At 44.3% G+C, this 15813-nt stretch overlaps 3 protein-coding genes across 3 annotated transcripts; 1 reads left to right on the top strand and 2 right to left on the bottom strand.

The window, feature by feature from the left end:
• Positions 1-1112: 1112 nt before the first annotated feature.
• F5J12DRAFT_713383 (uncharacterized protein) lies at positions 1113-1538 on the bottom strand (the record flags this gene model as incomplete). The annotated part of the gene is made up of 2 exons (XM_051740829.1): positions 1113-1394; positions 1452-1538. Coding segments are annotated over 2 exons (369 nt in total), but the record flags the coding sequence as incomplete, so codon positions are not given.
• Positions 1539-5121: 3583 nt separating this feature from the next.
• On the bottom strand, positions 5122-6099 carry F5J12DRAFT_779712 (uncharacterized protein; the record flags this gene model as incomplete). The annotated part of the gene is made up of 3 exons (XM_051742411.1): positions 5122-5333; positions 5446-5509; positions 5566-6099. The coding sequence occupies 3 exons, from the start codon at positions 6097-6099 to the stop codon at positions 5122-5124; spliced, it is 810 nt and encodes a 269-aa protein (XP_051604194.1).
• A 916-nt stretch (positions 6100-7015) lies between these two features.
• Positions 7016-7534, top strand: F5J12DRAFT_713196 (uncharacterized protein; the record flags this gene model as incomplete). The annotated part of the gene is given in 2 exon segments (XM_051740817.1): positions 7016-7227; positions 7243-7534. Coding segments are annotated over 2 exon segments (504 nt in total), but the record flags the coding sequence as incomplete, so codon positions are not given.
• Positions 7535-15813: the final 8279 nt, after the last annotated feature.

The raw sequence follows: 15813 nt of genomic DNA, 5'->3' as shown, positions 1-15813 counted from the left end.
ATGGGTTTATAAGCCCATTGTGAGGCTTATAAGGTTGCCATCTCTGACAATGTCTTGTGAGCTTTACAAGGCCCTATAAGGCATTATATTCAACTTACAATGTGACTATAAGTTTATTACTGCACTTCTTTTGCAGCTTTGCACCTTGCACCTTACACCACTTACAATGCTTACAAGCACATTATAAAGCACCACAATCATTGTATTAGTAGTACATTACATGCAAATCCAGTGATGACATTGGTCCATGAACAGTGAAAGCAGACAGTACAGGATGAAGCAGGCAATGGGACAGCAGAAATGAATGAGAGCACTTGCATGAGCAAGAGAAAAAGGTGGCAGAGAAAAGGTGACACTCAAGTGGGTAATGGCACAGATGTGGAAGATTGCAGCATCTGCTTGAGAAGTGATGGTCAATGAGGTAGGGAGTGAAAAGGGATCAGAAGATACCCATTCAAGCCCCCTGGCAAGCCCCCCTTCCATGGCCTCTTCCTCTTCCTTTTGGTCCCCCACAAGAAGCAGTGGAGTGGGGAGGAGGATGAGCCTCAGGCTCAGGACTGGAGAGGGGTGATGGGGCAAGGTGTGTTTTGTTGTGCACAGAGGAGAGGGCACTGTTGGTGTTGACAGTGGTCATGGTCTGCATTCCATTATGTGCAGAGGAGAAGGCACTGTTAGGTGTTGATGGTGGTTGCAGTCTGCATTCTGTTATGTGCAGAGGCTGAGAAGGCACTGTCAGTGTTGATGGTGGTTGTGGTCCTGCATTCCATTATGTGCAAAGGAGAGGGAAATGCCAGAGGAGACAGTGATTGTGGCCTGAATTCATTATGCACAGAGGAGGTGCTTGTGGTGGCCTGAAGCCCCTGTGGTGATGGTTTCAGTTGAAATTGGTCATGCAGGAAGACTGATGGGCTTACCTCTCAATACAGGATCAATGGATGCAGAGTTGACTCAGTTGAGCTGGTGATGAGCAGTACACTGTACAATGATGGCTTGCCACTCCTCCTTCAGAACCCAAATCACCATGTTCAAGGTCTTTGGAAGAATTATTGCTATAAATCTGCCTGTAAGATGATAGTAAGGTTGGAGGCAAAACAATTGGTGAATTGGAGTACTCACTGGTTCCACCAGGCCAAAGTTTCCTTCACCCACAGATTGGTCTCCTTCTCCTTGAAAAGCAAGATGATCATACAATAAAAGTCTCCATAAACAAGTCTTCCCACTGCCTTCCTGAACATTTCCTCTGATGATAAAGTAAAGTATGCCATTACCACTGCATAAGTGATTGTGAATTCTGAAACTTCTTTGATACTGTGGATCTTGTTCTTGGATGGTTTTGTTGCAATCATGGAGGTGCCAACAGCAATTGAGCAACCACAGAAGATGTGTTTATAAAACTGCCACCAACAGGATGTTAATGATCAATCAATGCAACATGGGTCAACTCAGCTTACACATACTAACACATGGCCATGGAAGAGACTGTCTTGGATGTCATCTGGATTATAAGGCTTCATTTGGTTGTATAGGAATGATGGTAGTGGCCAGACTTTGAAATTGAGGTCCCCATTCAAGATGTGGTCTATGTATCTGAGCAAGCATGTGACATAGTTAGTGTGTATGCTGTAAGATAGCAACTTGGAGTGACTTACTGGTTTGAATTCTGGTTGAATTCAGAAATGTACTTGTGCAGACACAAGAGACATGCCAGTTGGGGATGGTGGAAACTGTGCAATGACTTGGAAATGTCAGTTGGGGGAATGGAAGGCACAAGGGCAGATGTGTTGGGCAGAATGTAGTTACAGTAAGGCCAGGCCATTTGAGGGAGCCACAGTCATCAGTGCAGCAGCAGGTAACACCTTCCTGGACCTAAAACAATGTGCATATATGTGGTTAGATGAATGGAGAATGGAATGACTTATGATTTCAAGGGCTTCCTCAAGCTTTTGCCTGTTTGTGTTGTCAATTGCTTTGGACAAATCAGGGACTGCTTCAAGGACAGCTCAATATGTTTGGAGCAAGTGTTCTTTGTCATCTTCAGGCCATGAAACATCAATATGGTGAGTACTGGGGCATCATTGCCCATGCAATGAACTTACAATGGGAATCCAGGAGTTCCACCCTTATTGCAAGCTATACCAACTCCAAATGTTGTCACACACCAAAGGTGTTGTGGACATGATTACAGCTGACTCTGCCTAACTCATTGATGAGTTGTGCACAATGCCCATGCCATGTATGCAGATGAAGAATAGAGGCCTCATGCATAGAAAGACTGCTGGATGTGAGCAGTCATCCTTCACACAAGAACAAGTTGTCAGTGCTAAAGAGAAAAGAGGAAGTGAGTTAAGTGTGCATTAAAGGTTTTTAGCACCCATGTATGGCATTCCAGTTTTCATTGTATCTCCACCATTTCCAAAGATATCAACTCCATTCTCACACTCACTTAAAGTGCTCAGCCATGCAATTCTGCCTTCCAAATTTGGAGAGGATCCTCACACCCTATGCATTTCTACAGCATTCCATCCATCAGACACTCATTTCACTAAGTCCATCAATAATGGCTGCCTCTTCATCAATCATCTCACTTGTCTCATTTGCCAGAGACAGTGGTTACATATATCTGCCAGGTGTTCCCACCAGCTTCTGTCCTGAAGCCCCCTGGTTCATCCCACCATTGTCAGCCCTGTCTCATCCCATGCAGCTTGGTCAGCATGTTCTCCTTGTCAGTATGACTTCCAGAAGGACATTCTTTGGTCACCTCAGGTCTGTCACTCAGTTAGAAAGGTCTTATGTGGTCATTTTGGTCTCCCCAGTTGATGAAGCATATGGATTGTTCCTCCCTGCTCCCTGCACTGTCTTTATTCCAATCTCATCCATCATTCTTCCCACATTGTGACAGCTGCAGCATAGTCTATTGTTCTCCAGCCTCCCTGATCACATTCATGATGAGTATGGTGTGCATCTTGCCTTCTTACTGCAAGATCCAGCAGAAGACATCCCCCCTTCTCCTCCTCCATCAGAGCCCCATTCATGAAGTTTTTGTTAACTTTGCTGAGAGGATGAAAGGGTGGGAGATGTGATCACTTATGCTCCCATTGCCCCACAGACCCCCAATGCCCTAACCCCTTTGACACCTGACTCATGCCCTTCAATTCTGGAATTAATATTTCCCTATCTGGAAACACTGTCCATCTGTCATGCCATCTTTGGATCTAGAGATGTCTCTGCTGACATCTGACTTGCATCACCACCCCCTAATGTGATACCAGTGCACTTACTCAGTTTCTGACTCCATTTGACTCATTCTGTGAAATTTTGACTCTCCTTGACTTGTTCATTGCCAATACTTACCAATCTTCTTTGCTTGCTTACTTTTCATTTCTCACTTACTCATCATGATTACTCAGTCCTTACTCATTACTTACTAAGTGTTTATGCCTTGTTTGTCACAAGCTGTGTTCCCCCCACAATATATAAACCCTCATGTACTTAGCTACAACCCCCAAGTGAACAAGTGAAAAAGCAATCCAGAAGCATTCAGTCAGTCAGTTCAGTTCTTCTCAGCATAACTTGTCATTGACAGTTGAGGCTCCACAAAGGGGTTTATCTGTCATCATTTGTATACTTGGTAGTTGAGGCTCATTTGGAAGAGTCTATCTGCCATCCTTCATCATCTGCAGTCCACCCCACACTTAGTCAGTAGTCTTTGCTTAGTCATCCCACTACTCCTGCATAACTTGATGTCAACTTGCACTAGAAGTCCTTTTGGTTGAACACCCTTGCTCCATTCAGCATCCCCTTCTCAATCAGCATTCATTCATCTTCTCCTGCATAACTTGTCAATGACTTGTGCCAGGAGCACTCCACTTGAAGTCCCCCCCCACATTTGTATTTTTCTGCACTCCAGGTTCCATGGAGGCATTGGGTCATCTTTGATTCTTCTGGAGTCTCATGATACTATTATATGAGTAGCATGTACTAGTACTTACTTTCTTTTCTTGCTTCAATGGCCTTTGACAATGAGGGACTTGGAAGAATTTGGGTTTGGCAGCATGTCATCCATGGGAGAGAAGAACTAAGGGGGGGAGAAAATGCAAGCCCCTAAGGATGCAACTCATGTAGGTATAAGTATGTCTATGCATCATTGTCATGTGACCATGTCATTTGAGTTCTGCCTTACAGACCCTTCCAATAGCTTCTTGCAATTAGTAGCTGCTTGCAGGCCTTCAAAGGCTGCTACTACTGACATTTGACTGATGAAACTTCTTTGTGTAGGTTGTCACAGAACCAACTTCACTAGTCAAAGGGCACTTTCTGTGCATCAATCTAAAAGCACAAGTTTCCTCCCATCAACAATTCTTGCACTTCAAAAACAATGCCAATGGGATGAGGATCTCCAACTTGAGGCAGAAAAAGTGCAGCACCTTGCTGAGGAGAATGTAGATCTTGGATTGGAGAGCCTACAGAGAGGAGATGATGACTTTGCATGGCATGACAATGTACAAGGCAAGGTAAGTGTCTATCCATATTATGCAAAAGTGACCATCAAGAACTCCAGCTAATCCCTTCACCAGATCTCTTTTTCAGAACCTGAACCTGATTGGACCTTCTGATCTTCCCAATTGTGTATGCCATCTTCCTAGGCAATACTGTGATGAACTTCCTTCACTTCACAATCCTGTACCTCACATTACCCACCTCAACAATGGCACTGATGCAGGTCCATCCTCTGACTTACCATCTCATCCTGATTCACCTCCACCAATTGATCCTTGAAGATTTTGAGTCATTGTACATCAATACTGAACCTGACAGTTATGGCATCTTCTGCTTGTACTTGGGAAATGCTGACTGGTGTTGGTGGAAACCTTGCTTGTCCTCAGGCTGCAGTCCATGGAGCTCCATGCAACACAAACATGCAATTTTAATTTCAATGGGATATTTTACAGATGTGATTAGTAGATGTTAGTGGTCTTGTAAGCAAAATGTTCAAAGCAAAAACAATGAGTGTATGAGATTCCAGAGTATGAAAATGGTCAATTGTCAAAGTATGAAAACAATCAATAGAGAAACCTAAGTATGAAGGTGGTCAACAGAGATGTTCAAAGAACAGAACTATTACTAATTTTGGTGAAACTTCTTGTTTGGACTAGTGGAAGGGTCAATGAAAAGGCTAAGTTTTTGCTTCCTGGGAGTGCCTGCCACAGTAGAATGGGGTGGTGCTAAGACTTGGATCATAATAATTTCACCACCATAAACATTAGCAGCTATGCTACCCTTTTTCTTGGCAATGGCCCAATGAGAAAGTGCAAAGTATAACTCGACAAGGGCACCTTCAAGACAATGTCAATAAGCATGAGGTTTAATAAGTTTTCCTTCAACATCATAAGCTGGGATAGGGATGACATTGTGTGTTCCCACCTGAGGCTGTATCATCATAGTTACCTTCTGGATCATCTGCAACAGTTTCAGAGTAGCTGTTATCAGATTCACTGTTGGCACTGCAAGGCTGAAGTGAAGAAAAAATGTGTCAATGCATGTTATGCAGGTATTAGAGATCCATACCTCAAACAGTGTGTGACAAACTTTAAAATGCTTGCCTCCATGAAGGAGAAATCCCTTACTTTCACCATACCCTGGTGTTGCAATGGCATTTTGAAAGTAGGTAACATTTTCCAGGGCTGTCTTGGAGTAATCCTGAACAGGTGGAATGTCAGGTTGTTCAGTGGCACAGGATGCCTTGACATCAGCCAAGGACTTCCAAATCTTTGAATTCTTGTGATACCCAGCATCTGCAGTGAGCCAAAAGTCTGAAGCAGAAATTTGAACAATAGCACAAAGTGGTGCAATGTCCACAGTACCCTCAGGTGGTGGAGTGGCATATTTGGAAGAACCATCATCACCACTGCCAGTTGGCTTGATAGCCAAACAGTTGGCATGGCCATCCCAAACCCAATGGATGTTCTTTTGAACAGACTTATTGCCAAGGTAGAAACCAGTTTCCAGACAATTTTTGTGGGCAGTAATGAGGCATGCAGGCAATGTACAGAGTGTAGGCTGCATCAAGAGTGGGTGTGGAGGGGTTGTTGGGGTGGACATGGTCAGTGGGTAATGAGAGGCAGGAGGTGGTAAGTGCACAGATAAAAATGAGGGCTGAGAAGGAAGTGAGTGAGAGAAGTAAAAGATGAGTGAGTTGGGGGGAAAGACTGACTGGCAGGGTTATGAGTTTAAATTATTTTTGGGGTGGTCCATGTGTGAACATGAGAGCATTTTCACTTTATTAGTTAAAATGGAAGGTGCAGAAATCCAAACCTGGTATGGTGCCAGTGAGGCAAGAGCAAGGAAATTTGCTGTGTTGCTGTCATCTTCACCAGTAACTGATGGCTGATGAACTTGAACCAGGTGATTGCAAGCTTATATCAAAGCTGGGTGTCAGAGAAATACTTTCCCATCTTAAAGGCACCCTCACCTTCACACAAGAACAAAGGATGAACAAAGAACATCTTTTGGACCAGGTTATGCAGGATGCATCATGGCAACACATAGAATTTCTATGTGAAGCAGGTTGTCTGAAGTTGGGGGGGGGGGAAGGCACTCAAAAGGGAAAAGATAATAGGGGACAGAAAGAAAAATGTACAGAGGGCAATGCTGGTTGTTGCACAGCAAGACACCTCAATGACAATGCCAATCATGACAGCATCAGTGGTAGTGGTGAATCAAGCTCATCACAATTCCTCATGTTACCAACAGATGAGGAGTTGAAGGCCTGCTATGCCACCTTCTATCATGCAACCTCCAATGTTGCCCTCAAGACTGCTATCTGTGGTGTTTGTGCTTGTGAGTGCAGCATTGTTCATGATGGACTATCCTGCATACCTCTGAAAAACCTTCTGAATCCCAAACATCTTGTTCCAAAGAAGAAACATCCTGCACATGACCTTTTTGATGGGAAACTCTTTGTACCAGCTGGTGTCACATCAGTTGAAATGATATCTTCATCTCTGTTTGTTGATCTTGCCATGAGGAGCTGAAGAAGAACAGTACTGATCCCCCACCATGTTCACTTGCAAGCCAGCTCTGGATAGGATGCATACCATGGCAGCTCCAAGTGTTGACATTTCCTGAACAACTCCTAATCACTCTCCTATACCCTCATGTATATGTTTTCAAACTCTTCCCAAAGTGGCATGGAGGAGTGTTGAATACATCAACATGTCAGTGTGCAATGTGAGGGAATGTTAGCACATACAGTCTTGACATGGCTGGCATAGCAGCTATGGTTGAAGGGAAGTTGATGCCACATCCACCTGTAATCCTAGCATCACTCATATCCATGACATTCATTGGGATGGGAGATTTACCAAAGAACTGGATACACTCAATGTTCTGGGTGCAGCAGCATGTAGTCTTTGAAGCATTACATTGGCTGAAAGAGCACAATGTGAAACACTATGGTGATATTGAGATCAATGCACCATGGATTGAAAGCCTACCAGAAGATGACATACCTGAAGAAATTATGTCCATCATATGACACTCCAATGATGTAGGAGTTATTGATCAGGAAAGTGATGGATACATTCCTTGGGATGACAATGAAGGTTTGCATTGTAATCAGATTTCTTGAAGTTATGTTGCTAAATTTGACTTACAGTGTGTGAAGACACAGTGGAAGCTGGAGCTGGGACTACAAGTGAGATACCTGAAGGTGACTCAGAGGGTGAGAGTAAGTAGAGATGAGTTTGCAATTGATACAGATATGTCTACACTGACAGTGAATGAGCTGATGGCATGGGGGCTTGCCAACCTGTGGAAGGAGGGTAGAGAGGGTGGATATGCCATCTGACATAGTGCATGGCTTGTCAGTGATTTTGGAAGACCCTACCAACACAAGCAAACATCCCAAGAAGTGGAAAATGATATGCCAAACTTCTTTGAAAGGGCATTTCCTTCACCCATTCCATATGGCAAGGGTGGCATGGAGGGAAAACAAGATGTTCCAGTTGAGTTCCCTGTGCATATATGATGGGCACTTCAGTACCATGATCATTGCTTCTGAAAGCACAGGACATTCCCATTTGTTGCCTTTGGAATTCAACAATGCAATTCCACCAGGTCCTTCATTCAGCATGTCTTCAGATGCAGAGGAAGACATTTGATAGGGATGTGCACCTTCTGTCAACAATTACAATTGAGAAGATGTGATGAGCTCAGGAGGAAGAAGAACATGGCCACCCCATCTCTGATCCTGCAATTCACCTACTCCACCACCATATCCATGCAACTGGTGGGCATGTAACTGGTTCTGATCAGTCTCATTATCAGCTATGCAGTCAAATCTGGGCTATATCTATCATGCTCAACCCTCCAAGCCTCTGGATTACCATCAACCCATGTGATCTTCATGATCCTATTGCACAGGTCTTCACAGGCAAGAACATTGATCTTGACAACTTCAATGTGATGCTGGGACCCTCAAAAGAGTGCTGGGCAGAGAACATTGCTCTTGATCTGTATGCAGCTGCAAAATACTTCTACTTTACCATCAAGATGATCCTTGAGACACTATTTGGAATCAGTGTTAACCAAAGTGTTCGAAGTAAACCAGGCATTTTTGGCCATGTTGCAGCATACTTTGGTGTTGTAGAGTCATGGGGAAGGGGAAGTCTCCATTTGCACATGTTAATTTGGCTCCATGATGTGCCACTGACAGAGGAGATGGATCGCCTTCTCAAAGACAATAAGTTCTGGCAATGACTGAAAGTGTTTATCAAAGCAAATATTCATGCTTACCTGCTGGGTCTTGACTCAGTGGAATCCATCCAGAACATCCCCAACAATGTCAAGGTGGCATATTCATGTCCACCTCAACCATATTCCATGGACTACAACAAGAAAGTTACTGATCTCAAGCAGTGGGTTGCATGCTCAAAGAACCTGCACACTTGCAAGTATCATCATTGCCTGGTCCTGAATAAGAAAGGTGGAGGGTTTATTTGCAAGCAGAATGCACCATTCAAAAGGTCCATGGATGACTACATTCATGAGAATGGGGATTGGGGACCAAAATGGCTGTATGAATTTATGAATGCTTGGAACCCAGGAGTCACAGTCAATGTTCATTGCAACAACAACATCAAGTTACTGACAAAATCATGGGAAACAAACAACATATCATTCTATGTCACTGCCTACCAGACCAAAAAACAAGGGAGAAACTTCAATATGTCAGTGATTTTAGCAAAGGGCTTCACATATCATTCACAATGATCATCATACCTTGATAGCCTTTGTGATCAACAACAGCCTCTTCTTTTTTGTCTCATTCACACCATCAACTGGGAGCAGGAACTGGCAGTGCCCATGGTTATTTCATATCTCATGGGATGGGGTGACACTTACCAGTCACACCATTACACTCCCATTTATTGGTCTTCATTTAGCAGTAAAATTCTAGAGGTATACCTGACCTAAAGAGAAGAAAAGTAGGGGAAGATGATGACAGACATGACATGAGGTTAGTTATCTCTGTGGATGTGGTAACCAGAGATAAGCTGATTGTTGCAATCCATAGCAGCCATGATTCTAGAGAGGATTTAGTCACAGTGGGGGAAGACACTGAGAGAATGGTGAACAATGATGAGGTATGAACTGGACATCCTTTGGGCAGGGGGGTTGGTGACTGAAGCATTGATAGGACACACACAGTGAGATGGTGACACTTGAAGCAGATAAGTGTGGGAGGGTGTCTATGAGGCCTTGTCAAGTCACAGACTATTGCTTATGAGGCCATGTGCTTTTGATGTGGAATGTCATTGACTTTTCTGTCAATTCATATGAAGCTGATATGGACAAGAAATTGAAAGCCATGTCTGTTGTTGTGGGAGGCAACAAAGATAATGATACCATGTCAGACTGCTGTTGCATTCCAAAGCAATGTGGATGACCATGTCATGAATGAGTCCTCTACCTTGACTCACACCCAAAGTCCACATGAAAGCAACATATCATCTGTGCACATCATCACAACAATTTACCTAATTTTATTGGGCAATATTTCCCTCATCATGATGACCCAGATCAGTATCCATTCTACTGCATATCTATGCTGATACTTTTAAAGCCACGGAGAAATCTCAACACAGACCTTAAGGACAACACTGAGACTTGGGAATCAGCATTTGAAACATTCACCTCTACTGCACTCCCAAAGATCAAAAAATATTGTCTCAGGAATCCAATATTTTCATGAGTGTGAGTTGTCTGCTCATCATTCTGCTGGTATTTCCAACTTGCCATTTGCTGGAGCACATCAGGGTGAACATGGAGAGCTTGACCTGCCTGAAGATCATGAGGTGCAATCAGGATTGCAAACTGCATTGTCCAAAGAAGGCCTTGCATAACTGAACACATCTCAAGTTCCATGGCAAGAAGAACTACATGGGCATCTTGCTGTTGAGGCTGCCAAAATTGTGAACTTGTTTGAGGATTGTGATGAAGTTGCATTGTGGATGGAACATGTTTATTCTGAAACCCAGAACACCAGGGCTACTAGTACAGCACATTCATCAGGAAACCAGCCCAACCTTCCCAATATCCAGAATGTGGGGGAAGAGGATCTTTGGAAACTGTTGCTGTGGAAGCAGCAGATGACTGAAGACATCAATTGACAGAATCCTGGAATGGATGTAACACAAAGGACACCATGACATTGACAATAGAGGCAATGTTGCACAACTCATGCTCCCAAATGAAACCCACAGTGGCCATAGTGACAATGCCACTGTGCAGTACCTGGACCCTATGGAGGCTTTGGAAGCCTCACTGACTCCAGTGGATCTGTTGTTGCTGTGTAATGATCAGTTTCATGCATATGACATTGTTATGTGGCACCTTGATCAAACCCTGGCTGGCCACAAGCCACCTCCACTGAGAATGATGATTCACAGTGAGGGGGGGACTGGGAAGTCAAAAGTCATTCAAACCATTACCAAGTACTTCACACAGAGAGGTGCCAGACACAAGTTGTTGAAAGCTGCATATACTGGAGTTGCAGCATCATTGATAGATGGGAAGACCACTCACACAATTGGCATGATCTTGCATCATACTGAGGTGGCAATGAGCAATGAAACAAAAGGAAAATTACAAGGATTTTGGAAGCATCTTGAATACTTGATCATCAATGAGATATCTATGATCAGCAAGGCTTTTCTAGCAAAGCTATCAAGAAACATTAGTACTGGGAAGATGGTAGACAGCGAGACAGCTCTGCTGCACTCTTTTGGTGGAATCAATGTGATCATATGTGGTGATTTCTTTCAGTTTCCTCCTGTTGCCACAGGATCCTCTGAGGCTCTCTACTTCCCATCCAATCTCAAACATGAATCACATGATAGCCAACTTGTACATGCAATTTATGAAGAGTTCATGACAGTTGTGGTCTTAAAGGAGCAAATGCAGGTGGTGGATGAGGAGTGGCATGATTTTCTACAGCACCTATGCTATGGACAAGTCCAAGAATGTCACATTGACATGCTATCCACACTGGTGATCAGTAATCCTAACTGCATCAAAATGGATGTCTCCAGTAGTCTCTGGCACAGTGCTTCACTGGTTACACCACAACATGCAGTCTGAAGCCTGTGGAATGAAGCTGCACTCTCACAGCATGGTCAAAAAGAGCAACAAACCATTTTTCAATGTCAAGCTGAAGACACCATCAAAGGAGGGCAGCTTACATTGCCTGAGCAGTATGCACTCACTACTCAAGCTGCTGGGAGTCAAGGAAATAAAAGATGCAGACAAGAACTACCCAATGAGGTCAAGATTGCAATTGGAATGAAGGTGATGGTTATGCAAAACATGGAAACTGACCTTGATATTATGAACAGAGCCCATGGCACCATCATTGACATTCTGTTAAATCCTGATGAGCCAACTGTTGCAGAAATCAAGCCAGTCATCAAACTCAAACACCTACCTATCTGCCTTCTTGTCAAGCTGGACTGTACATCAGTAAATCACTTTTGCTGGCCAGAGCTGTCCAGAGCTGTCCAGCACTGGACAGATTCCCTAGGACTACCAGCTCACAAAGTGGTCTACTGATGTACATGAGCAACACAGCTAAAGGACCTGGAGGAGTCTGTTATACCAGTGGAACCTATAGTGAAGAGGTTACAAATCAAATTGAAGTCTGCTGAAGGGAAAGTAATAACACAGCCAAGTTGTGGACCTACCTGCAAATAACTCTTGGTGGTCAGGCTTTGGGCTTGGATCATGCCTAGAATCACTGCAGGACACTGCTCAGTTGTTTTTTGCACCATTCTTAAATCCCCCTATGTTCTGTCTCATGCAATGGTTCTACAATTCTTCTAATACAAAGTCACTCACCAATGTTGATTGCTTGGTGAATGAAGTAATCCTAGCTGAAGATTTCAATTGTGAGGATCTGTGGTTTCCATGCCACTTGTGAGGCCCAGCACATGGACAAGTATCCCAACAATGCCAATACACCTTCTGTACTTTCTACTGACAACTGGAACAAGACATCTGTGAAAGTCAAGCTTCCTGCTGAAAAAGTTCAGTTCACTTCTGAACTTGATGCCCCTGAGTTTGAGGTCCCAGACTTATTCTATCACAAGCTGCTGGAGTTATTGAGATCTGCTTTCAATGAGGTTTCCACTCAGATGTTTCACATCAAGCCATTCAAGCTCTTTTGGAAATGAAGTCCTAGTGCACAACCAGAGCAAATCTATGGCAATCTATATACTGGTGATGCAATGCTAGCAGAGCAGGAGTCCATACAATGCCAAAAATCTACCAGCCAGTACTCTAGAGAACATTATTGCTGCTATCATGGTGTGGTCAGATTCCACCCACCTCGCAAATTTTGGAAATGCAGCACTCTGGCTGATCTACATGTTTGTTAGAAATCAATCAAAATATATCTGCTGCAAACCAATGTCCTTTTCCACACATCACCTTGCCTATATCCCTAAGGTAATATTGCTTCAGATACTTCATTTTTTACTGAATCACTAACTCTATTTTCACAGCTTCCAGATTGGATTCAAGAGGTCTATCAATATCTATTTGGAAAGAGTGCAAGTTCTGTGACTCTTGCCCACTTTCTCATCACATGCATGAAGTATCTGGGGAAATTCCCTTGTCCCTGCTGCCTTGTCAAGAAGGATCAAATTTTAATGCTTGGCTCCAAGAATGATCAAATATACTGTGAGTGCTACACACCCTCTGATGACCCAGGTATCTTGCAGAAGATCAGCACTGTTAGAAGATGGATCTTTGAGAAAGGTTGCAGCCTTGTTAGTCAGGTCATTGATGCCCTTCTGGGTATTCATGGTTTAGTGCCTGTGCATGTGAGTATTGTCCATCTTTCTCCATTTCTATTGTCATCTAATCTGTGGTTCAGAGCACATTTTTGGAGTGGCTAGCTCAGTTTGGCCTTGACATCTATTCCCTTCTTGTTCCTGACCTTCTTCATGAGTTTGAACTTGGTGTCTGGAAGGCCATGTTCACACATTTAATTTGGATACTGTATGCACTTGGAGGTGATAGAATACAGGAGTTGTGTTATGCCTGAGCACAGTGACTTCTTCAAATGGAATAGGCATGAAGCGTGCGAGGTGGGAGTCTATGGGCTGAACTTGTTGTAACCCCTATGGCTGAGTTATCACTGGATCCAACAAGGGTTCTGTCTACTAGCAAGTCCCTAAGGTTGTTTGCATGGAGAGAGAACAAGGATGAAGCAAAGGGATGAAGCTCAGTTGCAAGCTATTGAAAAACTGAAGATACAGGACCAAGTACAGTAGACTATATACTCCTGAGTATGAGTACCATACCAGTCATGATGCATATCCGCAGTAATCAACAATCCCATCAATGAAATAAACAAGAGTCATACAGTGTCAGTGATGGGGGTAGGGAGGCAATGAAGGCCATACAGGCTGGTGCAATCAATGTGCAGTGGGAGGCCTGACACTGGAACTATAGTACAACATGTGAGCAATATAAACGAGTCAGTGGAACAAGAAATGAACAAGTTGTCCATCAGAGAGGGCAGTGGAATACCAGATCACAGTGGCAACACGGTCTTGACAGGTATTGGAAATACCTTGACAGCTGGAGATCCAAATGTTCCCTGGAGCCTTTGAGCCCCTAGCACGGCAATGATTATTAGAGATGTGACAAGGCATGTGATGCACATGACCACAAGAAGTCGAAAAAGGAAAGACCCCTGATGGAAGTGTAACATCACCCCCCCTCTAAGGTCCTCAGGCCCTTGAGGATGGACTGGAAGTTGCATTGGTAGGGCGAGCAGATAGGGGTCAGCAAGTAGTGTAGACGTGGGAATGTGTCTGAGAGGTGACGGGCGATGGAGGTGATGGAGTTGGTGGTTCCTTGAGGGCTGGAGTAAAATGGGAGCCATGTCCGTTGTGGCAGGACCAATGTCCCAGGTAACAACACTGGTAGCATGCATATTGATAGAGGACATGGTCTGGGGGAACTGGCAACTGCCCTCCAAGGTAGAACCAAAGTTGATCTGCAGGGATGGGGACAAAGGGAGTCACAGGGAGAGGATCAGAGGAGTGGACAGTGTTGTGATAGTGCTTGTGCACCCCTGCCCATGATGCATCCTGTAGTAAAACCTCCCAGGTGGAATTATGAGTCCCTGTCCTGAGGCAAGCACCAACCTCTTTAAACAACTCCCCAGAGTCAATGTACCTGAGCTCGACAGCATGCCACCCCTTCTCCTTCTCCAGATCTGAGATGTCTTCCTTTAATTTTCCCAAAGCCAATGGTTCCTCTTGCTTCAGTTTGATGCAATCTAGGATTCGAGAAGCTGGCAGTGCCAAGAACTCTCCTATCTGCTGATTGCATAAGTGGTGGTAGGCTCCTCTGGTTACCACTTTGGTAAGATCTGAGGAAGCCTTCTCTAGCATGTCAATCATGATCACTTCCGACAGGGGTGCAGTTCCTCCCAGCTTCCAGGTATGGATCTTTGACACCAGTCTGTTGATTACATCTGACACTCTGTAGATTTGAGACAACAACCCAAAATACTCAACCTGTTCTGGTGAGCACCCATCAATGTTGTCCCTGTCGTCGAAGATGTCAAGCACCCTAACAACATCCAGGTAATCACTTGCTGAGATTGGTAGTCAATTGCTGGTCAAGCTGGGCAGAGGCAGCCATGGCGAGGAGGTCAAGGGCTGCACGTTGAGCACTGTCAGAGTAGGTGGTGAAGGTGGTGCGAAGGTTGGTAGATTGGGGAGCATGGGAGGGACCCTCTCCAGTTGTCACTCCATGGGAGTCATTGTCAGTGTGCACTTTACCCTTTCCCTGCTGGTTACTGTCTCCACTGGGGGAGACTCTGGCCTTTGGTACTGGGATGCACTTGACTGAGAAGCCCATGAGTGGACGTGGTCTGCAAGCTCTCCTGAGAGGCAGGGATAGTGAGCAGGGTTGGGAGACCAGGTGATGAACATCCAGAGACATAAAAGCCAGTGGGGGATGTTGGAGGACTGGTTGGGGCATAGACAGCGATTGGGGGAACAACCCTGTCAGTCATTGGCATCACAAAAGGATTCTGCAGGCAAGGGGGAGGTCAGCATAGTTGTTTTCAGTGTTGATAGAGCGAGGGGAGTCCATTTAGTTCTTGAGATGGTGGGTGAGCTTGTACTGGTCAAGGGCCTCTGATGCATGGTCCTTTATATGTTCCTCAGGTTCCCAAGTATTGGACAAATGTGGGAATCCTTTCCATTTGACCAAATATTGTCTTTTTCCTCTTTG

This window comes from Pisolithus orientalis (assembly GCF_024613125.1).
Source record: "Pisolithus orientalis strain OTSU chromosome Unknown F5J12scaffold_3, whole genome shotgun sequence".
Taxonomy (NCBI): domain Eukaryota; kingdom Fungi; phylum Basidiomycota; class Agaricomycetes; order Boletales; family Pisolithaceae; genus Pisolithus; species Pisolithus orientalis.
The sequence above is the reverse complement of the archived record's forward strand: the minus strand, read 5'-3'. Positions and strand labels throughout refer to the sequence as shown.